Raw genomic sequence first — 27,278 nt, forward strand, 5'->3', positions numbered from 1 at the left:
AGTCTGCAGCACCACGAGAGACCGATCAGCTGTCACACCGTTGAGTTACAGTCCTGCCATTGAGGTCAAAGATAGGAGCTTGAGAGAAACGCGATTAGAAAGTAAGGTTGAGTATTTCCAGATGTTATTTCATTTTATTTTGGTAATGGGAAACTTAAAAAACAATTTAATTGTGTCTCTTTGTGTATCTGAATAATGAGCTGATCGTGATACTGTGAATTAACTGATGTCCTGTCTCGTCTTCTCCATCAATCAGTGTTCAACATCTGTTTTTAGGGACACACAGATATTTGCTTCTTGAAATGTGTCACTTGCTAAATTTAACCTGAAGATTCATTATAGAAGATGAGTACTGCAGTTATTAGACAACTATTTTAGATGAAGAACGTGACTTTTGCGTCCTGAAGGTTAATCTGTCATTAAAGAAATTAAAGTTGTTCTAATCAAATGTACAGTAGCCTATAATGTGCTTGTGTTGAGACTCCAGGAGCAGTTTCAGAAAATAACTTTTCATTGAATCTCAGAATTTTGTCTTTTTCTTTTTAATCAAAAACTCTCAAAGTAAGATCCTCAACATTTCTTTCTTCCTGTAATCGTCCCGTGTTGCCGCAGGATCTTCCTCCATGTTCGCAGTGACTCCCTCCAGCCCCAGCAGGTTCACGGCGCCGGGTCTGGTCCAGTTCCAGCTCGGCCTGTTCAGGGAGGTGGTTCGAGTCCCTGCTGGCAACCGCAGCTATCGCCATGCCAAGAGGCTGGCTGCTGAGATCATAGAGCGCAAGGTAATCCCAGCAGTCAGGAGAGTGAGGAGCCTCAAAGGGGCTTTTCATCAAATGTACTAATGAAAGATGCTACTGGGCATCATGGGAATTGTAGGATGACGTGTTTTTTGGAACCTGACTCATACTCTGTGAGGAAAGTCAGGAGACTGCGGCCTCTGCTGCATCCATTTAACAAGGCAGACTGATTCATCTTGAAATTGTTGTTGTGTCTGTTTCAATCATTTAGAAACAGCCTTTTCTCTGTAGTGTAAACTCCTCCTATGTGGCGGGTAAAAAACAATTAGACACAGTTTTTTAAAAGTCACTGTAACTACTAACTGAAAACTGAAACACTGTTTAGCTTGTGGTCAGAATGAGTTGGTTCAAATCCTTCACCTGCAGGTAGAATCTGACTCTGAAGATGTAATCGCATTGATCGAGAGGTTCTTGGGGGATTTGCACTCGACCCATAGCTGCTCCAGTGGAGACCTGCAGCAGCCTCAAAGAGCTTAAGTGAGCCGAAGCATGCTAAAAGGCGTTATTATTATTGTTAAAGGTTTGTAGCTAGCACTGAGTGATCTGTGACCGACTCAACACAGCCCCACTTGGAAAGTATTCAGCTGACGTTTGGAGCCTCTCAGAAGAGTCAGGAAGTGGACTTTGAAAGGTCACCTTCTGCATGACGGAGGATTGTGTCGGTTAGTGTGGTTTAATCTGTAGTGCATCTTATAAATCTGATTTAACCAGCGTTATATACTGATAAAGCAGGTAACATAGAACCAGTCTGTGTGACAACCAGACTCAGGATTCGGTCCGTTATGAATGAAATCTGTCGACAATGTTAAAACCTCAAACCTTCAAGTTCACGACCTCCTGTCACTAAACTTTAATCCATTAATGATCTTTCATGAGAGTAGAATTTAAATCTGCAGTCAGTCGGTTAGTGTTGCGTTGGAACCGTCGTTGAGGTCAAACATGAGATGTTCATGAATTGCAGGTGTTCGGTCTCTGTCTCGGTGTCGGCTGGTCTGGTCTTCAAGCTGCCTCAGCTATAGAGACTCTGTGGTCACAAAGAGCGCAGCAAACTTTCCAACCACAGCTTCTTCCCCTGCTGTCTCTCTCTCTCACACACACACACACACACACACACACACACACACGCAGTCTGCCTCGCTCACACCAACGCTAGTTTCAACTATGATCTTTTCTATTTCCAGGCAGCAGGTCAGCTGTGTGTGTGTGTCTGTGTGTGTGTGTGTGTGTGTGTCACTGGTGCATTTCAGTGCATTCACTGGACACGATCGTGACGGCAGTAGCATGTTACTGTATGTATGTGTCTGCTGGGAGAGATCCTGTATCTCCACTTCTAACATTTAACTTTTTTTAGTGTCAGAAATAGAAATTCCCATATTGTATCATTTTACAATAATACTTTTTGTACAAAATGTTTGCTTAAATACACTCCAAGGGGTCTCAGAATAGTAGGAATTCTTTTAAAATTGTGTTAGCGATTAATGTACCTTCTGGTAAATATTGAGCTGTAGTTTTTATTGTCCATCACTTTATTATGTCCAGGTAGAATTAAATGTATCGTAAAAACGTAGATGATGGAATTAACCCTTGCTTTGCCGCAGTAATGCTCTTTAAGAGACGACACAACAGCTCAGTACATCACAGACCTAGCTGATGATGCTGGTTGATTCCTCTGCCCCTCCTCACTAGATAACCTAACTCAAGAAGAGCTCCCGTTATCTATCTTCAGAATCATTTCTCAGCCATGTGGCATATTCTGGTGCAGTTTTATATCATCTCTGATCTCTGATCCACCGAGCACACGAGACCGCACAACTAGGTCATGGTGCGAGTCGGTAAAAAGATTTACAGAAGTGTGCCCCTTCTAAATGTTGAGCTCTTCTCCGTCTCTTTCTCTCTGACCAGGCAACAGTAACACACTCAGCAGTCACACACATTGACCCTCGTCTTCATCCTCTGAAGCGTACACACACGTTCAGAGTTGTGTACGTCTCAGTGCAATAGGTTCCCCGCATTCAAACCGACAACTGCACAATTTTGATTCTCAAGACTGAATGTTTTTTGGTGGAACAAGTGATGAAAGAGCTGAATACGTGATCTATGTATCAGCTTCATCCCAGCTGGTGGATCTTAATTCCTTCTAGCAGCACTTCAAAAAGGTTTAAATGTAGCTGGTTTCTTGGATGAAGTCTCAACCAGTGTGTGTGTGCGTGTGTGTGTGTGTGTGTGTGTGTGTGTGTGTGTGTGTGTGTGTGTGTGTGTGTTCAGGCTCCAGACTGCAGCGTGGTCGGTGTCGGGGAGAAGATTCTGCTGTTCAGACATCAGTCGGCCTCAGAGCAGCTGCTGCAACGTCTGACGGAACAGGACGAGCTGCAGGATGGAGACTTCATCGAGGTCATCATCGCAGGTCAGCCAAAAGAGAAAAGAACGTATTATGTTGCAGCTATTTATTCTTATTCTTCTTGTCTGATGTTTTATGAGATAAGATAGAAAGTACAGCTGCCAGAACTTATACTAGCCATCATTGTGTTACAGCAGATGACAGCGTTATTTAGGAGGAATTAGAGTCTAAATTTGGAGGGAAACAAATCATAAAACACCTTATTTTACAAATCAAAGGCCTTTGTGCCTATATAAACAGTTGTTGTCAGTTTTTCTTTGGTTTGTTTTTACCGTTCCACACTGCTCGGATCCACACAGGCTGTCAAGTTATCTGTGAGGTGCAGAGTCGGGACGCATTAGAGCCAACAAGCACGACAAAGCTGCTAAATCCTACCGTGAGGCTTACTCTGGCAGGTCTCCCTCCTTACGTAACAGTCCCACTGAGCTCTTGGACACGAAACACAAAAATGCTGCAAAAACCAAAATCCCATAAAGACCGCAAGAGAAGCGGCGCTCTCAAAAGATTTATTGCAAATTAGGGCGCTTTACAGGTAGGAGGTGGCAAAGTGTATTTCACATTAGATAGCAGGAAAATATTTAGTTTACCGCAGAACAGAAACTACATTATATACTTATATATACCACAATACGAATATACCACCTAATAACTGATACTAATACATGTTGGAATTTCCTTGTCAGGCTATAAAAGCATTAAGAAAAAACATGTAAGAGTGGAGCTGGTTTGCTTCAGGACCGGAAAACAAACATGCAAAACAAGATGAGATTTGTTAATCAAATGCAACACAAGTACAAGGCAGTGGTGTCAAGTACTCGTTTTATTTATTTCTCAGTAGCACTGACTGTACGCCATCTTTTTTTTATCCGACTCAGGATCAGCGTCAGTGACTGAGATGAGGATCCGTCCACACACCCTGGTGGTCCAATCGTACCGGACCCCCACTTTCTGCCACCACTGTGGGGAAATGCTGTGGGGCCTCGTTCGGCAGGGACTGAAATGTGACGGTAAAGACACTCGCTTTCCACAGTGTGAGAAAAAGTTTGTTGTTTTATTCGCCATCATGTAACGTGAAGTTGTCTGTCTCTCCTTTTCCTCAGGTTGTGGATTGGACTTTCATAAACGTTGTGCCTTCCTGTTGCCCAACGACTGCAGCCGAGCGCGGCGTCAGGTCAGCACGAGCCTCTCCCTGTTCCCCCCCCGACGACCCCGCACGCACTCCCTGTCCAACCAGGCAGGAGGCAGCCTGGAAGAGGTACGTTCAGTCAAAATGAGCTTAAAGGAGGTAAAAACTAGCTTACATTTCCTTCTGCACCGAGTCACTGGAACCTGTTGAAGATGAACTTCCAATCAGACGTTTACGACTCTCCCCATCTGTCCTTCTCCAGATCAGCATGACCAAGCCCTCGTCCAGGCCCGTGTCGTGGGCAGAGCCCCCGGTCTGGCTGGGAATCGGCTACAGCGACACGAGCAGGGCTCAGGTCCCTCACACCTTCCACATCCACAGCTACACCAAACCCACCGTGTGCCAGCACTGCCACCGGCTGCTCAAAGGGCTCTTCAGACAGGGGCTGCAGTGCTCAGGTTGAGGGGGCTGAGAGGCTGGAGGGCCGGGGGGCCAGAGGGCCGGGGGGCTTCCTTCTGCTCGGGATACAAAGTGTTTGAGTTCCACCAATTCAAGCAGACATGTTTACTCCAATGATTCAGACTTCACGGTCAAATTTTTGCAGTTTTTGGTCAAGAAGTTTTCATCCTATGCAGATCTTGTCATCATTGGTTAACTTTTTTTTTTTGAGCTTTCAACCACGTCCCACAGTCTTCCTCAGTGGATGCAGTTGGCCTGATATTTGAGCAGCCTCTATGAGCTCGTTAAAAATCTATGAGCATATTCTTACACGGAGGCTATTTATAGAAGCTTTGATGAGCCATTTGTGTATTAGCGGTTCAGAAACATGAGCTGGGCCCAAAGAGACCCACGTGTGTCTGCTGTGTAAGCAGGAAGCTCCGTCTGAAATGAAAACGAATCTTTAAATCACATTGATGGATCCAAAAAGGCTGACTCTGTCATTTTGTGTTTTTCATGATGTGACTGAGTGCATCGCTCTGTTTCTCTGACTTTCTTCTCAGACTGCAGGTTTAACTGCCATCGGCGCTGTGAGCTGCTGGTCCCCAGAGACTGTCCAGGAGAGAGGAGAGGCCTCAACGGGGAAGGTGAGCGGTCGGTCCCCGGAGGTCTGCTTTACATGCCTGGAACAGTAACTCCTGTTAGATCATGCTCTCTGTTCTCACAACCCACGTGATGACTCCAGGGCTGATTCACCCTCCCATCTCCAGAAGATTTGATAGACTCATTTCAGGACTCATTTTAGATTCGCAGAAAGATGATCATGAGTGAGTCAGGTTTAGGTTTAACAGGATAGACGTTTACATGTTAAAATCCGCATGTTAGCATGCTGACTTTAGCTGCCTTTAGCTGCCTCTGTGCAGCCTCACAGAGCCGCGAGCACGGCTGTAAACTAACAAAATATGGAGGAAAAAAATAAATAATAATCAGCTAAAAGATGTGATTTCTTCCTGTTATTGATTTTATATCATCTTTAGTATCAAGTGAGAAAAATGAGCCTCTCAGCGATTAAAATAACTGCTTTTTTAAACTACAAATTGATCAACAGAACATTAATCAACAGTAAATTATAAGTAATTTATTGTGCTCGTTCTAGCTTGTCATACGTTTTACTGCTTTTCTCTGTTTTGGTAATCATAAGTTGCAGCCCCTAATGTCTTTTGCACATGATGTCATTTTCCCAGAATCCACAGCAGCGGGTCACAGCTGCCCACCGGACCCAGAGGACAATGATTCAGAGCTCGCCAGCACGACAACAACACTAGAAATGTCCGACGACGAGATGTCCACGGACGGAGACTGGACGACTGAGACAAAGGAAGACGAGCAACCACGAGAGCCCATGAGGTCAGAGATGAGGTCGTTAATTTATTCTGATGATGTCATCCGGGTTTTGAAGGTGACTCCGGCATCCTGTTGGCACCGGACGGTGTCCCTGATGAATGTGACTCCTGCTCAGACTGAAACACTCATCTTGCCTGTTATCCATCACTGAATACATCATAAACGTTGTAGGCAGGGAGCTTACTGTCACCTAGAGGCATTTAGGAGATACTACAGGGCGACAGCTGCTCCATCAGTGTGACGATAAAGTGACTTTAAATCAGTTCTTGTCCCTAAATCAGCCTCTTCTGTTTCATGTCCTTTTGTCCTTTTGTCTTCCGTCCCTCCTTCAGTCCGTGTTTCAGCAGCTACATCCCTCTGATGAGGCTCGTCCAGTCGGTGCATCACTCAAAGACGAGAGCGGGAGGAGTCCTGAGAGAGGGATGGCTGCTGCATCACACCAACACTGACACACTGGTGAGACACACACACACACACACACACACACACACACACACACACACTCAGTGTGTTTATGGGTATTAGAGATGCAACACTTGAATGTTTTCTGCCAAAAAAGAAAATACTGCAGATAAATATAAATACTTACACACGTCTTCTGTATATTCTTTGCATTGTCTTTCCTCTTTGGCACATTTGGGAAGTAAAATGCATGTTTATTCAAATATGTTGATTGGATGAGGGAAGAAACGATTCAATCAAACCAGGGTAAAAGAAGCAAGAATGAGGAATTTATTAATAACAATGCCTACAATACACTTGAAGACTTTGAAAAGTCTTTTTAAAGACTTAAGTCTGACACCGTAGACAACAAAGGTTATAAGAATTTGACTGAGGGTTCATTTTCTGTCTACTTTTTTCCATCTCCGCTCCATCGCGGTACAAATAAGACTTACTGTCTGTCTGCACTAGAAAACGTACAATGATATTAAATATGTTTGACTTTATCAAGATGAACAAAAAGACTGACTTCAGACAGCGTATGAGTTTTACACCAATCGATCATTTGGTCTGAGGTCGGCATAAATGGACCTGACTGACAAAGACAGCGGGTTGAAAAGTCTGCCGTAAAGCGTCCTTTGGGATTAACTGGTTCATTCACTTCCTACAAACGTACTGTACATCATGCATTATTCCTGTCGTCTGTTTTCCCAGAGGAAACGTCATTACTGGATCGTGGACTGGAAGAGCATCACTCTGTACCAGAACGAGAGCAGCACCAAGTACTACAAGGTATAACTGACCACACTTCTTATATCAAATCATTTTTAGTACAAACAGGTTGGTTTTGGCACCTTGTAAGTGCTTGAAAAGTAAAAGAAATTCACTGCAAAACACAGGCTGCTTATAGGTTTATGAGAGTAAAATTCAAGCACTCAACATAAAGAATCCTCACAACAAACACATGTTGGTGTTTCCCTCTGAATCGCTCTTCCTCTCTTCTCAGGAGATCGCTCTGTCCGAGGTGCTGCAGGTCCGAGGCCCCGCCCAGCTCGCCGTGCCCTCGCTGCCGGGAAACAGCGCCCACACCTTGGAGGTGGTCACGGCCTCGCTGGTGTACTGCGTGTTGGCCGGAGAGAGCGGGCCGTCCTGGGAGAGCGCCGTCCGCCAGGCTCTGATGCCCCTGCAGAGCAGCGGGGGAGGACGCGGCGAGGAGAGCCCGGGTGAGCCAGAACCACCATAAATAAGTCTTACGCAATACTTTAAGTAGGCGTTGAAACATGATGCATTTCGATTTCATAATGTAATGAGTCATGAGTCAGACAACCTTCTATGAACATATCATTATGTCTAATAACAAATATATGTTTATTAAAATGCTCTGATTACAGATAAAGATTTATGCAGTGACGGCGTGGTAAGAATCAACTCTATACTTATTGATTCATAATTAATCTCAGTGAACTTCTTCTTCATACCTCAGTGTGTGTGTGTGTGTGTGTGTGTGTGTGTGTGTGTGTGTGTGTGTGTGTGTGTGTGTGTTGCAGGACATCAGCTCGGTGTATCAGATCTCCACAGACGAGGTGCTGGGCTCAGGACAGTTTGGCGTGGTGTACAAAGGTGACCGCGGTGTTAAATTATTACAGTGTTCAGATGTTCAGCAGAGAACCAGTTTATCTTCTTTGGGAGGTTTGCAGCAAAGATGAAAACATTGACCTTTTACTTTATGGCTCCCTAGTTTACTAATAAGTTCTTTTAAAACAATCACCGGTATCTTGTGTTTATTAAAGGGAAACTCTGGAGAAAGTAAGAATTTTGTTAGCAGTTGTTGATTCTAGAATTACAGACTTGTAATTCAAAGCATTACCAGAACTGATTTAATGCATAAATAAAGTAATATGAGTTATTCCTCATTCCTCAGGTACTCACAGGAAGTCGGGTCGGCCAGTCGCCATCAAAGTCATCGACAAGACGCGCTTCCCCAACAAACTAGAGAGACAGCTGAGGAACGAAGTGGCCATCTTGCAGGTACTTATGCATGTTTCATCTCGGTATTTATTTAAAGATTATTATCTTTAACATCTAATATATATATATATGTGTGTGTGTGTGTTGCCCAGAATCTGTCCCACTTTGGTGTGGTTCTGTTGGAGGGGATGTTCGAGACGGTGGAGTACGTCTTCGTCGTGATGGAGAAGCTCCACGGAGACATGCTGGAGATGATCCTGTCCAGTGAGCGAGGCCGACTCCCTGAACGCAACACCCGCTTCCTGGTGGCTCAGGTAAGACCGCTTCATCATCAATAAACGTTCTGAGACTTTCTGTGGGTGAAATACTGTCGGTTTTTTATATATTTTTGGACTTTAAACTATTCAAACTAAACAATCAGAGGAGGGAACATTACTCTTTTGTTAACCCGGTCACAGCTCATAGATATGTGCAACTTCGGACAACTTCACAAGCCCAAAAGGTCGGTGAACCGGAGGTTAATAGAATGTATTTTAATGTGAACCTATTTGTAATGCTTATTTATCTTCATCACTGGGTAGTTGTTGCCAGTAACAGGAGAATTATAGCCAGATTTAGTTCTTGCTTGTCTCGTTTGAAGCCTTTTTTTAGTTCGATTTGTATGTTTTTATCAAAAAATCTAGTTTTCAGTTGATAACCAGACATAAGATGTCCACTGGTGCACCACAAAAGTCTCTCAGCATCCCTTAAAATATAAGTGTGTGTGCTTGACCTCCTGCATTAATACATTGCACTATAACTAGTCCTCCTCATGTTTTTGTGCTCTGTCTGTGCTGCAGATCCTCGAGGCTCTGCGGTATCTGCACTTCAAACACATCGCTCACTGTGACCTGAAACCTGAGAACGTGCTGCTGGCCTCCGCGGACCCTTTTCCTCAGGTGGGATTTTCTTACAGTTTCACGTTTACACGTTTGAGGACGAGTCGCTCTAACAGCAACGTTGCCCACCGCTCCGTGTTGAAGGTGAAGCTGTGCGACTTCGGCTTCGCCCGCATCATCGGCGAGAAGTCCTTCCGTCGCTCGGTCGTGGGCACGCCGGCCTACCTGGCGCCCGAGGTGATCAGCAACAGCGGCTACAACCGCTCCCTGGACATGTGGTCCGTGGGCGTCATCATGTACGTGAGCGTGAGCGGCACGTTCCCCTTCAACGAGGACGAGGACATCCGACAGCAGATCACCAACGCCGCCTTCATGTACCCGAGACAACCGTGGTCCTCCATCTCTCTGGAGGGTATGGATGATTTCTTTATTTGAACTCTTCCTGTTGCAGCTTTTAAAGACACGGCAATGAGATTCTTTTCCCAAGGTTTGATGTTTCTTTGACTTTCTGACCACAGAATGCATCAAGGAGAGTTAAAGATGCTGGTAACTCTGACAGAAATGCAAATTTAAATCAAGTAATGACTAAACTTACTTAGTAAGAAGAGGACTTCATAACAGTGAACGTTTAAAGTTTCATTCATGAATCATTGTTCATGAATATACTGATGATTTTCCACTCATTTATATTTGTTTAATTTTGCTTAAATCTTGTTCCACACACGTCTGTCCTCCTGTTGTCCACTGGGTGTCTCCAGTGGACACACAGAGTAAATCCTCTCTTTTTTGGTCTCCAGCTGTGAGTCTCATCAATAACCTGCTGCAGGTGTCGGTCAGACGGAGGTTCAGCGTGGGCAAAACCCTGGGACACCCCTGGCTGCAGGTGAGATGTACTACACTTGTTTGTAGTCTGATAGGAGCAGGATTATAATTGTAATATTGTGTTCTGTCAGGGACGGCATGCATTAACCCGTTCATGAAAGCTCCTCTCGTGGAGGTAGAATAATCTGGGAACCAACTGTCTCATCGTCCCTCCTGCAGGACTTCCAGCTGTGGTGTGACCTCAGGGAGTTCGAGCAGAGGAGGGGCTGCAGGTATCTGACGCACCGCGGGGACGAGGAGCGCTGGATCCGCTATGCCCAGGACAGAGGCCTGGAGTTCCCACCACACCTCTGCTGGGACCCTAACCTCGACCCGGAGGGTTAAAAGGTTGGGACGGTTTTGTTGTTACTCATGTTTATTACACAACAATTCCTACTTCTATTCTATTCAAAGAAACAACACGACTTCTGTTTAGTAATATACTTTTCCTTTTTTATTCCAAGTTGAGGTTTTATTAAATAGAACTGTGTGGAAGTGGTGATTTTTTTTTGTGGCGTCTGTGATGATGGACAGAATGAGAAAATGGAGCACATGAAATTAAAATATCGTACATAACGGAGGAGTCGACTCGCACTGATCCTCATGGCCGACCTGACAATGGGACCAAAACCCTATTTGCTTCGTCGCTGACATAGGCCTGCTGTGGTCCCACGTACAGTATCGATTCTTCTTATTTTGTCCACAACTTTCCTGATGCCCTTTCTTGTCTCTCGCTGCTCGACACCTCTCTCCGTCTGTGTCGTTAAACTGAGCTGGAATACGTTCTAGAGAGAGGTGTGTGGGATCGGTCTGTCTTCCTTCTTACGTCGCCATCCAGCCATGGCCCTCTATTTACCCACAGTGCTTTGCTCTCTCTCTCTGCATTTTAATGTTAAGGTGCTCGCATTCACCCTCCGCTTGTTCCTGAGCTTAAGGCTTTAAGATCTGCAGGTTTCACAGTGCTGTAGTATTTCTTTTTAAGAGTGGGTATCTTTATTGTTAGACTGGCTTTGTGACATCATAGCACCTGACCTGCTTTAACAGGCTCTTAGGGATACGCTTTGTGTGTGATTAAGGAAGAGTCAGAGACTCACAAAGACAGTGTTCCTAACCGTCAACATAGCATGCATCTGCACAATTACACAACCAAACCAACTGACCAACCAGCGTTTTTTTTTTTTTTAAATCACGTTTTCTTCTTTAATTACCCTTCTACAAAAAAATATGTCATCTGAGAGAGAGAGGGGGGGGAGAGCAGGAGGCTTAGCTCAAAATAACTTCTTTTTCTGACTGACTCTCTCCCTCACTACCGCCGTCTGCTTCTCCTAGAGGCAGGTGTGATATATGTATGCTGCTTACATAATTCAGTGCAAAACCTGCCACGTCCCTGGTTTTTAAAGGCATTCTAACAGAAATGAGGGAGAAGCTGGCCGGTCCAAACAGCTTGATTTGAGCAAAGCCTTCTACTCTCATCCTCTCTGGACAGTGTTTTTTGGGGCGTGGGGTGGGTGGAGGGGGAGTGGGAGTGAGTGAAGGGAAAGAAGGTGAAGATTTGAAAGAGGAAAAAAGTGATAGTACAGAAGGACAGTGGAAAGGGGTTTAGTCGCTCTCTCCACATAGGAGAAATAGGAGCTGGGAAGAAGGGATAGGCGAAGAGAAGCGGGCTTTTTTTTTTTGTTTATAAGTCGCTCTCCCCGTAGAGGGCGCTGGAGAAGGAGATGTAGTCCAGGGCGCCGGTGGCACTGTCGGATCCGATGTACCTGGTCATGCGGCTGATGCAGTACTCGGCCTGGTCGGGTGGCAGCTCCCTGCGCAGCTCGTCCACTGTGATGTAGTTCTGGAGGGGAGAGAGGCAGGGGGTGATTTAGAGAGGCACAGAGACCGCCTCGATTAAATGAATACTTTGCCAGGAGCTGCTTTTGAAATGAACTTGATGAGCACGTCGGCGCTCATGTGTACTCTTAGTAAAACTGCTGTTCCTGTCAGTGGGTAGACGTTGAGCTAACGGGACGCTGTAGTGGTCTTGCTCACCTTGTCTGAGGCCAGAATCTTGAAGGAGGCCATGACCTGTTCTGCAGTGTCGGTCTCGGCGGTCTCGCGAGTCATGAAGTCGATGAAGGCCTGGAAGGTCACAACGCCCGTGTTGTTGGGGTCCACCAGGGTCATGATGCGAGCGAACTCCACCTCACCCTGTTAGAGAGTTCAGTTGATACGTTAAATGAGTTTTATCAGTGAATTCAGCTCTTGCTGCTTTAGCATCCTCACAAATCATCGTGTACATTGAGAGGACATGCTAAAATGAAACTAGTCACAAGTCACGTTTCACCATTTGTCCTGAAATTGTGCCCGTTGTACTCACCAGATCGTAACCCATCGAGATGAGGCAGGCACGGAAGTCGTCTGGATCCATCATGCCGTTTCTCTTCTGCAAGCAAAAACACAGTTGTGTTATAAAAGGATGAAGCTCCAAGAATCATCGTTACAATGCCCGTGTTTTATTCTCTTAATGGTGCTTGATCAAGCATTAGTTGGAGTACAAAAATAACATCTCAGATTATTTGTAATGTTTCAAAAAATAAAAATAGAAGATCTTTCAGTTACTGTGCTGTTCGCATGCTTCTGTATGTCATTGAGCCCTTTTTAAAGGTCAGTGAACGCCTCACCCTGTCGAAGTGGTTGAAGGAGGCCCTGAACTCGTTGAGCTGTTCCTGGCTGATGCCCTTGGCGTCGCGGGTCAGGATCTGGTTCTCCACCTCGTTGATGGTTCTGGCGATGGTGGTGAGCAGCTGCTCCCAGCCCACACGCACGTGCTGCAAGAATACAGGAAATTTCACGTCAAGCTCAGAGGACGAGAGAGGGTCAGCCTATCCCTGAAGCCCACTGTACCTCCATGGTGTAGTTGGTGTGCTTGTTGTCGAAGATGAGGGACTCCTGGCTGAGCTGGTGGTCTCCCTCCAGCTTGTCGATGTTGGATTTGTAGTTGATGATGTTCTGCTCGTACTGCTTCAGGCTGTTCATCTGTTCCTCCAGGGAGTTGGCGATGTCCACGCACACGTGGCTGATCTCCTGCAGGGGAGGGAGAACATTTAAATCTAGCAGCATGTTTAACAGGTGTATATAGATAATCGTTCAATCAGGTGTGTCAACAGTGTGCAGTGTTTCAGTAACAGCGGACCTCCATCTTGGTTTGAATCCAGGGTCCGATGATGTTGGCCTGGGCGGCAAACTGGCGCCTCAGTCTCTCGTTGGCTTGCTGTCTGGCCACCTCCTCCTGGAGCATTTGGTCTCTGAGGGGAACAAGGTGCTTCACCTGCAGGCGGACAAAATCAAACAGTCACGAGGAGCTTCGACCAATATTTTTTTTGAATGTGTTCTTTTGATTTGTGTTGGATTTGAACTCACAGTGTCCCACTTAGTGCTGATGTCCTGGGAGGAGAGGTTGGTGTACGGGTTGATTCCAGACAGCTTGATGCCGTAGGTCTGGGCGATCTTCAGGATCTCGTTGTGGATGCCCATGGTGGCCATGCGCTCCTTGTCGGCCTCGGGCAGAGTGGCCTTGAACTGGTCGTGAGCGGTGATCAGGCTCTAGAGGCACATCGGGTCAATGTTACACTTGACCGGTGTGATGGCAAACACATAAAAACACAGAGTGGCCGCGTCTCCACGCATCCATGACGCTCGCTTGTACCTGGATCTCCTCGATGCTGTGGACAATGAACATGTCCTGCAGGTCCTCCATGGCTCCGTCCATCCAGTTGTTGAAGGGCGCCGCCCTCTTGGCAAACTCCAGGTAAAGCTGGTCGATGGTCTCCCACAGCTTCTCCACACGCTGCAGACACACAGACAGTTAAAGGAGGTGCGGACAGCGCATGAAGAACCACTGCATCCTTGACTGCCGTGCTGTTTTATTTATGAGTGTTTCAGGGTGTACCTCCAGTGCGTCCCTCCTCTTCTGGGTGAGGGTGCCCAGGTTGTCCCACTGGTCACAGATGCCCTGGCAGCGGGTGTTGACTGTGGCAGCATCGTGGTAGTCCAGCTCACTGGAGGAGAGCGACGCGGCACGATTAATTACCTTTTTAAGTACACAATATCTGCCTTAGAAGTAATGAATGTGAAATGATGCGTGGCACGCATACATATTCAGCGTGATGGTGCTGAACACTGTATATAGCATCAAAGAGATCGTATCAAAACGATCAGCGGAGGGGAAAAAAAGGCCCAGAAGGAGTGGTGAGGAATAAGAAAATGTTGAGATCAGAGGTTTCTGCTCTACCATCAGCCATCCTTTCATCTTTTCATCCCTCTCATTAATATGATTTCCACTCATTTTTGTTCTTCACTGTATTCACATCATCGTCTGCTCTCCACATATCTCTCCCATCACGACCACTAGAGTCCTGGACCACTTAGCTCACCTTATTCCTGTTTCTTTCAGTGTCTCACACACACACCTCTATTACACTGATCTAACACCTGTACGTCTCTTTTTTCCCCTGTTTCACCCTCACTCCTGGCTTCTTACTTCAGCTCCTGGGCGATGGCGGCAATCTGCTCCACTCTGTCCTGGTGGGCGGCGAGGTCGCTCTCGAAAGCCTCGTGCTTCCTCATCAGGGCTCTGATCTCCATCAGAGAGGCCGACTCGTAGTCCTTCTTTGACAGCAGCTCCTCCTTACCTGAAACACACAGGTCTGCATTTCAATACCCGACCTTCAGAGAACTACAGGCCTTTAAGTTTAAACAGCTGTGTGACTTTAGTTTAGTCTTTGGATCTTTTGTCACGCTTCGTCCCCAAAGCTGTCACCTTGCTGTGTCAGCAATCCTTCGCCCCCTCACATCACCTTCCAGGACAGAATCTAATCCCCCAAAAATATCCTGAATTGCCTTCATAGTACAATTATCAAAGTATATAGTCATAGTATAGTATGTCGAACAGTCATAAAAAAGTGACTGACAGACTCTTTTTAGGGGTGTGCAGTTTGACACAGTAGCTGAGTAGAGTATTACATGACAGCTAAAATGAAAGAATTCAACACATGTACGTACGAACACGATCCCGGTTTCCTGTCGATTACGTTCATCACAACTTTCTGTCATCCCTACCTCCGGTCCAGGACTCGTGCATAGAGCACTTCTGCTTGAACTTCTCAGCCAGGTGATCGAGTCTCTCCAAGCGGCGGATCTCGACCAGCAGCCACTCCTCGTAGCCCTTCTCCACCTGCTCCAGACCCTTCCAGGCATTGGCAATATCCTGGCGGAGAGAGAGGCTTCATCGTCATCATCGTCTTATTTTAAATACAAGGATTTCTAAACTTTCTTCTGAGGGAATTGAGTGTTCATAATGTGAATAAAGAAATGCATGCCTTGAGTAGACTTTAATATCTGTACACATGTTTGAGAAACTACAAATGAATGCAGCTTATAGTTGCATCTAAGCCAACTTAAACGTGAGCTATGTAACCAAGCTCATGGTGTTCTGAGCTCTTCAAGTTTTCCTTTCCTTCTTGGAAATCCAACAATAACACACTTGAGATAAAGACGCATCCTGCTCACCGACACCATCTTGCCCTCGGACGGCATGAAAGCGGGCCTGTTGCTCAGCCTCAGCTTGGTCTGCAGGGTGTTGAAGTTGATCTCCAGTTGGCACTTCTCCTGCACGCGGGGCGGTTTGTGGATGCGGCGGTAGTCCCGGAAGTCCTCCAGCTTCTGCTGCATGGCGCGCATGGTCTGCTCCGCCGTGCGGTTCTCCAGCCAGGGGGTGGTGCGGCGGATCCACTCCAGCAGCTACAGTAGGAAGGGACATATGGAGATTATTCTTGTCTGTATCATTACGTTTTATAACCTGTATATATATTGTTCTACTGTCCTATAACTGTAATACTTTGTCCTAATACTAGGAGGAATACTTCAGTTGTTTCCTAAAAACTTTGCCTTGCTTTTCTCTTTACAAATCAATAGCTAATTATGTCACATTGATCATAACAGTTTATATATATATTGATTAACTGCATTTCTGTATATTGTTCTTGGCTGCCCTTTTAACGTTTCTGTGACTGTAACACTTTCACTTATCAGCGCACTGCTGATTTGCCTGCAGGGGTTTTTAGAGACGTGTCGCGTGAAGTCAGCGCGAGGATCAGAAACCATTGATTCTAAACTGGCGGAGCATTAGAGTGTCGTTGCAGAGGAGGATGTGCAGGACAGACTGAGCGTGGGAGTAAACGGTTGCAGCGGTTTCTCACCTCGCTGGCCAGCTTCTCGTACTCCTCCATCAGCTTCTCATTCTCCTGGTTCACGGCCAGAACCTTGCAGATACGGTTGGCAGCTGTCTCAGCCTGAGGGGAGGGGAGAGAGTTAACAACTGATGTACATTTACAGCATCACGTCTCCGCTGTTTTAAACAAAGCAACGCTCCAAACAGCCTTTTTAAAATATTAAAATTATATATTACTACAACATGAAAACAAAATACCATCTGACCTGCTCAGCGCCAGCAAAGGCGTGGTAGAAGCAGGACACATAGGTCATGATGGCCTTCTCATCAGGTTTGGGTGTGTTCACGATATCTGAGAGAGGAAGAAATAACGTTAAAATGTTTTTAAAAGCCATCCCTGGTGAGGAAAAAGTTCCACAGTCTCACCTTCAGCGTCAAGCATCTTGGGGATGTCCAGGAACTTCTCAGCCACCTCGAAAGCAGTGTTCAGGTTACCAATAGGGTCGTCCTACAGGGCACACACGATTACTGTCAGACACGCACACATGTAGGACTGCACTGCACCACCAAGTAGACAAGAATCATCATAACGGCCGTTGTCACGATCCACACAGAGAGGAAGGAAATAGGATTTACACCCTGTGTCAAATCAACCAAACAATGTTTAAATCTCAGAGAAGTCTTTGGCAAGCTACCTTGAAAATCCCATTCCAGTTGTACAATAAACTGGTATTATATGACTTGTTAGCACTGCAAATATGAGTCCCTGGTTAACATATAAGATTGTGAATTTGGGCATGAAGGATATCAAAAATGTTTTATCACATCTACAAAAGTATTTGACATTGCAACACTATGTTTGCACTGGATGCTAAACTGCATATCTTGCAGACACACTGATCGTAGCACAGAACATTTTCACAGTGTGTCACTTGGAATGCAAAGAAACTGAGGACTGAAATAAAAGATAAGAGATTTATGAAGACATAAGAAGAAAGACTGATTGTCAATCCTCGTAATTCAGTATGAAGAAAGAAAACAAAGCAAATCAGAAGAGGAAGAAAGGATCATAAACAGGAAGGGAGGACAGGGCACCTTTCTCAGTTTGGAGTAGTCAATGAGGTCGGGTCTGTGTCTGTGGATGAGGGCGCACAGAGCCAGGCCGTCCTTCCAACTGAGCCACGAGAAGAGGTGGAGGACCACATGAATGAAAAGTGGGAGAAGGAAGTTTCAGAGAAGAACTCGTGAGACAAAGGATGAAGAAGGAAAATGATACGGGATAAGGAAGGGGGTTAGATGTATGGAGGAGGAAGTTACATGGTAAGAGTACAAAGACATGGTAAAACATTACATCCAAGAAAGATGGCTGCACTTCCCAGCTAATGCCACAGTTCGGCGTCGTAGACCCACCTGATGTGGAAGTTCTGCACGTTGACGTTCCTGTAGGGGGCAGTCTTCCTCTGGCACCACAGCAGCAGACCCTCCTTAGCAGAGGTCTCTGGAGAAGGTAAAGGGAGGGAGATGGTGAGCATTAGAGCACTGATGAAAGAAAACAGTATTTTATTCCAGCATTATTATGTCAAAGTAAGGAGTAAGGAGGGAACAGGGTCTTTTCAGACAGGCAAACTGAAAAGTGGATAAATAATGTAAAGGAACCTACACGGTTAGGATCAAGATCTGGTGTGTAAAGAGGAGGATCATTAAATCTGTAGCTGACATATTTGCCCGTTAATGGTAAACAAACTTTACTTTCTTAAAGTCAGGCTAGTGCAGATATTGTTTCCCGCACTCGAGGAGAGAAGACGCATTATGAGAGGTGAGCAGGAGGTTGATGGCGAAGGAAGTCAAGCATACATGACAGCAGAAGATATTGAGGAGCAGGAGCAATAAAAAGGGAGTTAAAGAAGACGGAGGCGAGGGTCAGAGGTGTGTGAGGAAGGTCTCAGGCTTTATAAACAATAACTCACTGGGAGCTAAACCTGCCTGACAACATGAGTGTTGTTTAAAGTGACATGAGGTGCAGATGAAGTTCAGGGAAATGATTTACTGCACACCGTCAAATCACACAGTACAGTAAATTCACAAGAAACAGGGGAAACAGCTAGTTTGGATCTGTAAAATGTAACAAACTCCATCTCCACCCCTGAGGCTAACTAAATAAAAAACATGTAGCTTCAAGTTGTGCTTTTAATGTTAAGTTAGGCGTTTTATTACTAAGGTCTAACACACACATACACACCTTCCACAGAGATGTCCTGGATGGCAAAACGCAGGATGATGGTCCAGATCATACCAAGGGTCATCTTCCCGTTACCGTCAACAATTTCTGTAAACACACACACACACACACACATTATTAATCATGGCAAGAGAGAAAATATCAAAGACTAAGAGCAGGCATCTCAGTCACAGGAGTTCTCTGTCTGCTATTGAAAGAAGGCTTTTGGAGGATGGTGCTGTCGAGAAGGCTCAGAAGGAATCTTGACTGCAAATTAGAGTGAAGAAAGTGTAAATGAAATGAAGTCACAGGGAAATTTTTAAGAGGATAAACTGAGTAAACTCAGCTGGGTAAAAACTCAAGCAGGTTTAGAGGAAAAACTGACCAAATCTGAGCATTTAAATTGTATTAAAATGTAATTTTTTTCTGTTGTTTTCATCTCTTCAGTTCTCACTCTATAGTATCTCTCTCCTTTATAGTTTACCTAATTTCAATTCAATAATAAATGTTTATAAATGACAACATGAATACATTTTTTTTTGATAATTTGAAGTATGTATCCAACTAAACGTTGGCGAGTCAGCAAAATGGCAGAAAATGTGCCCGAGGATAGCTCCAAATATGTAGAGTAAGTTAAGGTATTAATTAATAAATTAAAACATTTGTGTATTGCAGCTCATTCCTCATGTTTGTTCCCAGTTGGTTGATCTGTAGTTTGCTGTAGTCTGCCTCGTCTCATCTGAACTCTCATGATGCTGTGAGCTTCACCAGCCAGCTGGTGCTCAAAAATAAGTCCAAGAAATGCAAATATGGTGTGACCTTGGCATATTAATTAAAAGAGACAAAGGTAGGTAGCAGAGGGAGGAAAAAATAATAAAAAGGGAGCGTTTGTTATTCAAAGCAGGACTCTCACCCTCAGCACCGATAGACACCAGCTTGACCCCCTTGCTGCAGATGAAGTCCAGAGCTTTGTTCACGTTGGCGATCTTGTGGAAACGCATCTTGCCTTTGTCGGGTTTGGGCAGCCTCTCGCCTGAAAGAAAAGAAAAGAAGAATCTATTACAGCTGAAACTATTATTTGTTGAAGTCGAATATTTTCTGGCTCCGGCTTCAAATGTAAAGATTTGCTGATTTTATACATGTATCGTAAAAATGGTGATGGGACATTTTAACTACCCGGTTAAAGTAACTATTCAGTATAAGTATGGTATAATACAGTATATCATCCACAATGTGTGTGTGTGTGTGTGCTGATGAGACCCACCTGATATGACCTCCAGCAGCAGCATGAGTTTGAGGCCATTTCTAAAATCTTCTTCAATGTTCTCAATCTGTGTCCCGGCCTTCCTCAAGTGGGAGTTACACCAAGCTGTGAAGGTCTGAGAGAGAGAGAGAGAGAGAGAGAGAGAGAGAGAGAGAGAGAGAGGATGGAGTGGGTTACACTGTCACCTTTCTGACTGTATAACAAACACATTCACAGACAGCGAGCACTATGACTATACCTGCTACACACACACACAAGAATATAGCCTGTAACTAACACACACACACACACACACACACACACACACACACACACACACACACACACACACACACACACACACACACACACACACACACACACACACACACACACACACACACACACACACACACACACACCTTGACGTTTCCCTTTTGAGAGCCGGGTCAAAACTGCTTGGCAATGCAGGAACTGTCCACTTCAATCTGTGACATTTGTATCGCCGTGGCTGCTGACGGTGAGAGCGCATGTGTCCGTGCACAGGTACACGGGCAGATTTATGTCACTTTGACTGTTGACTCAACAGTCCTGAACGAGATGAGACTGACATCTGCTTTATTTTATTATTTAGTCTATTTGAATGTTTGTCTTTTTGGAAAATCATCCCATAAATTGGAGTGAATGTTACAGTCTTTGTTTTGCTTTATTCTGTATGAAAAGCTTTTTCCTTCAGTTCATTAATGTCAGAGAGCAGTGCCATTACACACGACCATCCACTGTGTTTTCTCTCATTAAATCATGCGCAAATGACCACACACACACACCTCTGCACACACCAGGCTGGTCGGTTATAACTCGGTACTCGGCCTGTTTATGCTGGAGATGCTGGGTTTGCCATTGTACCTGTTAACTTCCTCGACAGACAAACAGGTCCTAGCGTGATGGGTCTATTGGTGTAAAAACTCTAAGCCAGGAAGTCAGCTGCTATAAAGTCCGATATTCGGTCCATAATTGTGTTGAACATTTTTGCAAGAGCAGATGCTGCGTCTTTCAAAAGCTAGATCTGGCATTTGAGAAACCAAACTGTTCATTTCGGGGACGCTGCTGCGCGCACTGGGCAGAATGCAGACGGTGATGTAAATGGCTCTGAGCCGCCGAGTGCTCGCTTTTGGTCTTGTCTGGAAAATTGCCTAATGGCGTCAGTCGCGTGCACGTCTGGGACAATTCAATCGGTTCCATCGGGCCATTCAATCAATCTCTGAACGGTATTTTGAGAAGCTTTCATGGTGTTTAGCTTGGAATGTGAATATGGGATGTGCGTGTTCGCATTGAGGAGTGGGAGTGTGTGTACGGGGCTGCTACTGTGGAGCCACAACTTTGCCAGGGTTTGGAGGATGAGTGGGTGCAGAATAAATACATGAGCTGAATAACTAACTACAGATGATAGTGTGGGCGGAGGAGGAGAGAGAGAGAGAGAGAGAGCGAGAGAGACTAGTGGAGGTGAGAGCGGAGAACATTTAACACTTTATAAACCAAAATGTATACGTCCTCGTACAGTATATGGGTGTGTGGTTATATATTTGTGTGCCTCCATGTCTATCGCGTGCACTCAAGTGTGACTGTAGATCTGCATGGACAGAGAAGCAAAGCACCAGAGACAGACAGGAAGAGAGGGTGACAGGAAGAGAGGGACGGAAAAGAAACCGCCGTCTTTGACGGAGAGAAACCACACGAGTGACTCTCAGACTCTGACTGTCAGACTCTAGAGCTGGAATAATTAGTTGATTGACAGAACGTGAATAGACCCCGAGCAACACCGTGCTCCAGTTTCTCTATTCTGCTGATTTTCTGCTTTTCTCGACAGTTAACTGAATCATCGTTGAGGTTTGGGCTGTTGTTTGGGCAAAAGAAGCAAGTTGTCACCTTGAGTTCTAATTTGACAAGTTTTAGACCAAAAGATAAATGAGGACTTTTGAAATTTTTTTTGTGTTTTATATTATAAAATCTACATGTTACACTGGAACACAAAAACACAAATACATGTGTTGAGCGTAGTATAAATCCTCAGGTTTGTGGGAAGCAGTAAAGAAACGCTGTGAAGCGTCTAGAGTTACAGGAGAGCGACAGGTGCTCTTCAGATGATGTCATCTTCACTCGCCGTCTTTCTATCAACATTTGAAGAGCAGTGGCCGGCGGTGGAGTGAAATAAATTACATTTTGAGGAACTTGTACTCTGCTAGTATTTGTGTTTAATCTGTTATGAGAAATATTGTACTTTTAATTACAACACATTTATTTCACACCTGCACTTACTTTGCAAATAAGTATTTTATATAGAGACAAATGCATGATTATTTTAGAAAATAAGACGTCATATTATAGATTAAACTACCACAGTGTGTGTTTGTATATAAATACATATACACATCTAAATACTTCTTTCACTACTGGCAGTGGTTGATGGAAACTTTTCAACATTTGGACAGAAGAAATAGACCTTGTCCCGTCTGTAAAACATTATTCCATTCAAACTGAATTTCGGAATTTGAAGGCTAAAGAAAGACACTCGTAGAGGAGCGAGGCAGTGAAGGGGAGAAGTGAGAGGAGGGACAGGAATGCCCAGGCCCGGGTGTAATTTGATGTAAGGGTCTGGAGAGGAGGAGAGGCCGCCTGTCCAACCAGCCGGGGTCCCAGCAGGTGCTCGCCTCCTTTGCCATGCATGACCAAATTTAGACAGGCTCCTAATCCGGCACACACGGGCCACTAGGCCAAGTCGGTGAGGAGACGAGGTGTATGAAGAAGGAAGGATGTAAGGAGCCAAAGGAGCAGGCTGGAAGGGGGGTAGGTGGGGGCTAAATTAAGTAGAAGAAGGGGGAGGAGGAGAAAAGACTGAAAAGTGAAGGGGGAGGGAGGGGGGGAGGCTAAATCGGGTTGCTATGGGACACCACCGGACAGCTGAGAAGGCAGGATTCCTGAGGTGAACTGTAAGAGTCCAAGACGGAGAGAGAGAGAGAGAGAGAGAGAGAGAGAGAGGTGGAGGAGGAGGAAAAGAGGAGGAAGGAATGGATTGAAGAATACGACGATGTATAAAATAATATGTGTGGGTAAGACGAGAGGGGTGAAACCCCGCCAACATCAAGGGAGGGCGTTAGAAACTAAACGGGTGGTAATTGAAATCAGGGCTTCATTTGACCTAATAAAGCTGTAGATGCAAACATAACCCAGGATACATTAAACCCGATGTGCTAAACGGAGCACCGCGGGATAAAAAAAAACAATTATCTGCCATACCTAGGATAGCAAAGCTATTATTGCTAGGCCTCTGCGTCTAAAGCTCTATTATCCCATCCCACGCGTTTGTTTTAATGCCTGTGGTGGTCTGCAGAGTCCACCGGCATGAAGTCACCCTCCATCCTGGCATCCCCCCCCCCCCCCCGTCCTGTGGTCTCTTCTCTGTCCGTCCACACCTGTCGGTCTGGCCTGGCTCAGCGAGACCAGGACCTTTTTACTCCTTGTAAAATGAGGTCACGGTGGCCCAGCTGAATGCCTGTCATAACTACAAACCCCCCAAGGGGGAATCGGGGCTGCTGACCCTCAATACAGCTGACACACACACACACACAGCCACACACACACATCCCTCTTCCCGTCTGAAAGGGCTCAGAGCTCTTAATAATGTCAGCTAGCTCGGCTGTCCGTCAAAGAGCTGATGCAACTACTGGGTGGAGATACCGCTGCGGCCTCAGAGGGGAAGTCATGAGCAAGATGCATTTTACACAACAGACCTGCTCAATATCTGCACTTCATATTCGATCTCGGCAGAGCTCGGATGTAGTTTGGTTGGAGTAGAAACTAATAACATCTTCTGGTAAAATGAGGCGTTATTATTCGACCTATGTGCTGAAAAAAACAACTTTCTATTCTTCTCAATTGTTGCTGCTTTGGAATCAGGATTATGTTAATTGATGATCTGGGAATGAAGAATAGAAAAATTACCTTTTACAGACAGAGCTTGTGCTGCAGAACATGTAGCCATAAAGTATAAACTACAGTCATTGCTCCATGTTGAACGGCTGCTTTTGTTTTAACTGTGACGTAACTCTCACCACGGTGTGTAGACACAAAATGACCTCCTGCAGTTGACCATCTCCCTGTTTTGCTGCTAAATTACAGGTATGTACCTCCCACTCTCTGGTGCCAGTATAACACACACACACACACACACTTCAGCTGTGGCTGACCTGATGATTAGCCCAGAGTGAGTGTTACTCCTGCTATGTCAAGGTGCTCTTTACACCTACAGAGCTCAGTTTCTCCGGCCGTGGTTACACTTGATTTTGTCAACGTGCCTTCTGGTGATCGGATGCTCTGGATCAGAACTCAGCTGTGTGCACACATGCGCTCACACACACTTCACACTTCCATACAACCCGAGTGATCGGACAGCGCTCAGATATATTAAAGGAGCAGCTTTAAAACGCTGATAAACACGTTTCATTTCTTATACATTTTTCCACAGTAGAAGTGCAAGAGAGGATGGAGTGAAGTGCAAAACATTGAAAAGACGAAGTGTAACCACGGCCTCAGATCGTCCTTTGAAAGAACAAAAAAAAGAAAGAAAAACACTTAATTACATTTCTGCTAATTAGGTGGATAATTGATGGCAAGATGGTCTCAATTTGCACCTAACCTCTGTGCAATTCATCCCTTACTGGTGTCCAGTCTTTTGACACGGAGTTTGCATGATTTAATTATACACGTCTTCGGTAGCTGATTTTCCTAATTAGCACCTTCAAAACATGGACGGGCGGTCTAATTAGGGAAATATGCTGGTGTAGTGTTGGTGTGGATTGAAAACGTGCATTCTAATTCCATCTGGCTTACAGGGAACGCTGCCTGCACGTATCCGTCTACAGCTACCCCGTTACTTCTGTACAGCTTTGTGATTTGCTGCTTTTTTTTTTTAACCTCGATTTGTTCCGAGTAAAACAACAAAGCTTTTAAAAGGCTTCATTCGGAAGCACATGGAGCTCAAAAATGCACTTTGGAAAATCTATTGTCGTCAAGTTAAGCATCCTGGAGATTCATCGAGTGAGCCCGTGATAGACTGAGACAGGACAGCCCATAACCTCCTCCTTTCAAATCCAGTTAGTTTAAATAAAAGTCCTGACGTGGCACCAAACGTGCACACAGAGGTTTTCTGTTTCATGTTAATGTTTATAACAAGTCAAAATGACGCATTGTATCTACGTCTGCATTGTTGGAAGCTGCTTGAGAAAGAAGGAAAATATCAGAAGAAAAATGCTCATTTCAGAGCTTCGGCATGTAGAAAATCTGAAAACAACCTCCTGCTTTGTAATGTGTCCCGAAGAATGAGCTGCTAGACAGAGAGCTGTGTTTAAAGGGTTTTAAGTTAACATACAAGCCGGTACATGAATGTGCATTATCTCAATACAACACAGGTATTTATATCTCACTGCCAGTGTAAAAGTAGTCTGCCCACAAGGTTGACTCCATTCACACCCGTCCACCTTTGTCCCACACCTGTTCACCACGGATGCCACATAAACAAATCACAGACCACTCACATGCACAGAATAGCAGCACGCGAAAGAAAAAGAAGAAATAGTCACTACTTGGACCAGATCCATAAATTGTTAAAATGATAACGAAAAACAAAACGGTGTGTTTTTAGATTCAGCCTGTACTGCAGCAGGAACACAGAAACCTACTTTAAACACTATTCTATACACACAAATCTCCAAAACCTCAATAATGTAACACTACCAGCTTCAAGCCAAAACCAGAAGCCACATTGTCATAACATTGTGGACCGCGCTCACGTCTGTCCACCTGTCTGTCTGACAGTAACAAGTGTGTGCACAGAGAGGGATGACAAAAACTGCAGCACCCAATGTCAACTACCCACAGGCCAGTGGATATTAAAAACACAGACACAAAACACAAAGGGCTTCCCCTGTACTGTTGTGTCTGCTCATCTCAGTTATTGGATTTCTTTTAAAGCAATAAAGGATACATTTCATCATGACACTATTGCCCCATCACATGTTTTTAATGTTTATGTTGTTGGTTCTTTTAGGAACAAAGCAATATATAACTTGTGACAGGACATATACGTTGTACTGTAAATGATGTGAGACTCAAGACCGTCCTCTACAGACACTAGATGGCTAACTTCGCATCGCAAACCTCCCGTTGTAATTGGCCACAACAAAGCTAACAGAGCGCGTACACACGTAGCGGGCTGTGTTCATCCGTCAGCCGATAACAGAGTGGAGGAAAAGAGCATCGCTTGCTCCTCTTGACGGGATTGATGGACTGAAGCCGCTCCGCTGCTGAGCTCTACTGCTTCTCACTAGAACTCAACCATATATATAAAAAAATAAATATCTAACGTTGATTCAGCAAAAAGAGGGTGTCAGCAATGTTCAAAAACCACTTTCAAGAATTGCAGACATTTTTTTTTACCTTTCTACAAGAAAGAGGATGTTCTTCTCTAAAACCTATTTTCCTATTTTACTAAAGAAAAGCAATCAAATGTTAAATATCTGGAAGAAAAATAACTAAAATTGGCAATTTAAAAACAAAGTAAAATCAGGAACCATCTAATCAAAGTAAACAAGATGACCTGACACGTGATGGCAGCTTTTAATGTGCTCTTCAGACTGACTTCATGTCAGAGGTCTCGCAACAATCGCTATGAATTCCTCCACCGAGTTTCAACAGCCGATAAAGTGACAGGAGCATCGTGACGGGAGAGGAGTTACAGCACCCAACAGGTGGAGGAGCCCCCCCCTCCCTCCCAACTCCTCCTCCCCTATGTGGCCTTTAAATACCCCTCAAAACAGACCTGGAGCCCTGAACTTGGGTCCCACAAGGACAATTTAGGACAATGACAAAAGAGCCAAAAGGTCGACGCCCACACAAACCACTAATACGCCAACCTGAACCCCGCCTGCCCCGGGGACTCACCCCTCATCCCCCGTAACGTCTAAACAACTATTACGCATACAGCAAAGGAGCGGCAACTTCCTCTTGCACTATAATAGTCATGGTGCCGTCACATATGTTGCTGCAGGTCCTTTCATTACTATTCATCATAAAAAATAAGGAAAATAAGTTTTTGCTTGGAGAACTCGCAACTCATGGATATAGAGTTGTGACAAGGGGTTTGGGAGTAGAGACACTACTTTGCTTTAACGGGTCCCAAGGTAAAACCGTTGGAAACCACTTGCTTTGATTCATTTGTGTTTTCAAGAAACCGGCATAAAGAT

At 44.9% G+C, this 27,278-nt stretch overlaps 2 protein-coding genes across 2 annotated transcripts in view; one reads left to right on the forward strand and one right to left on the reverse strand.

The window, feature by feature from the left end:
- On the forward strand, positions 1 to 12,908 carry prkd4 (protein kinase D4). Its single transcript, XM_076092554.1, has 20 exons — positions 1 to 101; positions 613 to 779; positions 3,060 to 3,198; positions 4,068 to 4,199; positions 4,293 to 4,447; positions 4,581 to 4,776; positions 5,320 to 5,403; positions 6,001 to 6,163; positions 6,493 to 6,616; positions 7,316 to 7,393; positions 7,608 to 7,824; positions 7,993 to 8,018; positions 8,149 to 8,221; positions 8,523 to 8,629; positions 8,722 to 8,883; positions 9,409 to 9,507; positions 9,592 to 9,859; positions 10,245 to 10,330; positions 10,489 to 10,656; positions 12,671 to 12,908. The coding sequence occupies exons 2-19, from the start codon at positions 624 to 626 to the stop codon at positions 10,651 to 10,653; spliced, it is 2,430 nt and encodes an 809-aa protein (XP_075948669.1). The 5' UTR covers positions 1 to 101; positions 613 to 623; the 3' UTR covers positions 10,654 to 10,656; positions 12,671 to 12,908.
- Positions 10,735 to 27,278, reverse strand: part of actn3b (actinin alpha 3b) — a 26,219-nt gene continuing 9,675 nt past the window's right edge. Inside the window, exons 2-21 of the mRNA XM_076092553.1 lie at positions 20,002 to 20,116; positions 19,651 to 19,770; positions 18,759 to 18,845; positions 17,930 to 18,017; positions 17,615 to 17,693; positions 16,946 to 17,027; positions 16,786 to 16,871; positions 16,548 to 16,640; positions 15,859 to 16,089; positions 15,409 to 15,556; positions 14,831 to 14,981; positions 14,240 to 14,348; positions 13,997 to 14,137; positions 13,711 to 13,893; positions 13,484 to 13,618; positions 13,195 to 13,374; positions 12,972 to 13,118; positions 12,668 to 12,733; positions 12,340 to 12,498; positions 10,735 to 12,145 (exon numbers count right to left, since the gene is read on the reverse strand). Of these exons, the coding sequence (XP_075948668.1) occupies positions 11,987 to 12,145; positions 12,340 to 12,498; positions 12,668 to 12,733; positions 12,972 to 13,118; positions 13,195 to 13,374; positions 13,484 to 13,618; positions 13,711 to 13,893; positions 13,997 to 14,137; positions 14,240 to 14,348; positions 14,831 to 14,981; positions 15,409 to 15,556; positions 15,859 to 16,089; positions 16,548 to 16,640; positions 16,786 to 16,871; positions 16,946 to 17,027; positions 17,615 to 17,693; positions 17,930 to 18,017; positions 18,759 to 18,845; positions 19,651 to 19,770; positions 20,002 to 20,116 (2,559 nt within the window). The 3' untranslated portion in view covers positions 10,735 to 11,986. The remainder of the gene's footprint in view (positions 12,146 to 12,339; positions 12,499 to 12,667; positions 12,734 to 12,971; positions 13,119 to 13,194; positions 13,375 to 13,483; positions 13,619 to 13,710; positions 13,894 to 13,996; positions 14,138 to 14,239; positions 14,349 to 14,830; positions 14,982 to 15,408; positions 15,557 to 15,858; positions 16,090 to 16,547; positions 16,641 to 16,785; positions 16,872 to 16,945; positions 17,028 to 17,614; positions 17,694 to 17,929; positions 18,018 to 18,758; positions 18,846 to 19,650; positions 19,771 to 20,001; positions 20,117 to 27,278) is intronic.

Source organism: Anarhichas minor, unplaced genomic scaffold (assembly GCF_050575085.1).
Source record: "Anarhichas minor isolate MPS153535 unplaced genomic scaffold, ASM5057508v1 ptg000016l, whole genome shotgun sequence".
NCBI classification, from domain to species: domain Eukaryota; kingdom Metazoa; phylum Chordata; class Actinopteri; order Perciformes; family Anarhichadidae; genus Anarhichas; species Anarhichas minor.

What these genes read in the sequence shown, in the direction of transcription:
- prkd4 (XM_076092554.1), top strand. Translation starts at nt 624, where the DNA reads ATGTTCGCAGTGACTCCCTCCAGCCCCAGCAGGTTCACGGCGCCGGGT. An exon ending in GAGAGGCCTCAACGGGGAAG is followed by an intron (nt 5,404 to 6,000) that starts GTGAGCGGTCGG and finishes TCATTTTCCCAG; the next exon opens with AATCCACAGCAGCGGGTCAC. An exon ending in ACGAAGTGGCCATCTTGCAG is followed by an intron (nt 8,630 to 8,721) that starts GTACTTATGCAT and finishes TGTGTTGCCCAG; the next exon opens with AATCTGTCCCACTTTGGTGT.